This window comes from Lathyrus oleraceus, chromosome 1 (genome assembly GCF_024323335.1).
Source record: "Lathyrus oleraceus cultivar Zhongwan6 chromosome 1, CAAS_Psat_ZW6_1.0, whole genome shotgun sequence".
NCBI lineage: Eukaryota > Viridiplantae > Streptophyta > Magnoliopsida > Fabales > Fabaceae > Lathyrus > Lathyrus oleraceus.
The window spans coordinates 192,732,649-192,733,731 of NC_066579.1; the positions used below are offsets into that span (position 1 = coordinate 192,732,649).

At 37.8% G+C, this 1,083-nt stretch overlaps 1 protein-coding gene across 1 annotated transcript; it reads left to right on the forward strand.

Moving 5' to 3' along the window:
* The first annotated feature begins 320 nt into the window (after nt 1–320).
* LOC127099007 (uncharacterized) lies at nt 321–701 on the forward strand. Its single transcript, XM_051037370.1, has one exon. The coding sequence runs from the start codon at nt 321–323 to the stop codon at nt 699–701; it is 381 nt and encodes a 126-aa protein (XP_050893327.1).
* Nucleotides 702–1,083: the final 382 nt, after the last annotated feature.

Genomic DNA, 1,083 nt, shown 5'->3' on the forward strand with positions numbered 1-1,083 from the left:
GAGAACTTGAAATGACAAACAGAAATACAACATCAACGCAATTCCCAGTGAATCTACTGGTTTTCAAAGGTGAGAATTACGAGAGGTGGATTTCGCAAATGAAGGTCATCTTCAGATTTCAAGATATGGCTGAAATCGTGAATGATGGAGTACCGACATTAGAATCGGATGTAAATAATGTTCGGAAGGCTGCCCACAAGGAACAAAGGAAGAAAGATGGAAAATGTTTGTTCTTGATTCATCAATATGTGGATTCAAACGTGTTCGTGAAGATCATTGAAGAAGAATCTGCTAAAGGAGCGTGAGACAAGTTAAAGAACATGCACGACGGAGATGAAAAAATTAATAGGATAAAGTTGCAGACGTTGAGAAAGCAATTCGAGATGACTAATATGAAGGAAGACGAATCAGTCTCAGAATTCTTCTTGTATGTGGTGTTGCTGACGAACCAGATGAAGGCGTATGGTGAATCGATCAGTGATTTGCAGAAGATTGAGAAAGTGCTGAGATCTTTGACTGCAAATTTTAATTACATTGTCGTGTCCATTGAAGAGTCCAAGAACCTAGCTGAGATGAAGGTAGAAGAACTTCAAGCTTCATTGGAGGCTCATGAGATGAGACTGAAGTATAGGAACTCAAAGAGGGAGAAAGTGGTTGAATGGGACATGCAAGCAAGATTCACAAAGAAATATGGGAAATAAAATTTGAAGGAAAGAAATAATCTTGCAAATGATGAAAAGTCAAGCAGGAATTTAAAGAATCAATATGATTCAACCAAGAAACTCATGGGCAACTGTAACAAGAGTCGCCACCGCGCTTTTATTATTTCCAAGGGAAAAGGGGGGAAAGTACGAAAAAAAACCCAAAAGTAAGAAGTTTTCAGATCAAAACTAATAAAATGTCAGAGATTACAGGTAAGGGGGTTGGTTACACAGAGGGAAGGTGTTAGCATCCAAAGTGTCCTAGGTACTCATAGGGAGCCCTTTTTTGTGTGCATATGTATTTTGTACAAAATGATGTTTACAAACAAATAGAATGGGGGGATGAGAAAAGAATTCATTAATTATATTTTTGTGTTTGACA

Bases quoted from the DNA above. Each gene is read 5' to 3' on its own strand.
- LOC127099007 (XM_051037370.1), top strand. From the start codon at position 321: ATGCACGACGGAGATGAAAAAATTAATAGGATAAAGTTGCAGACGTTG.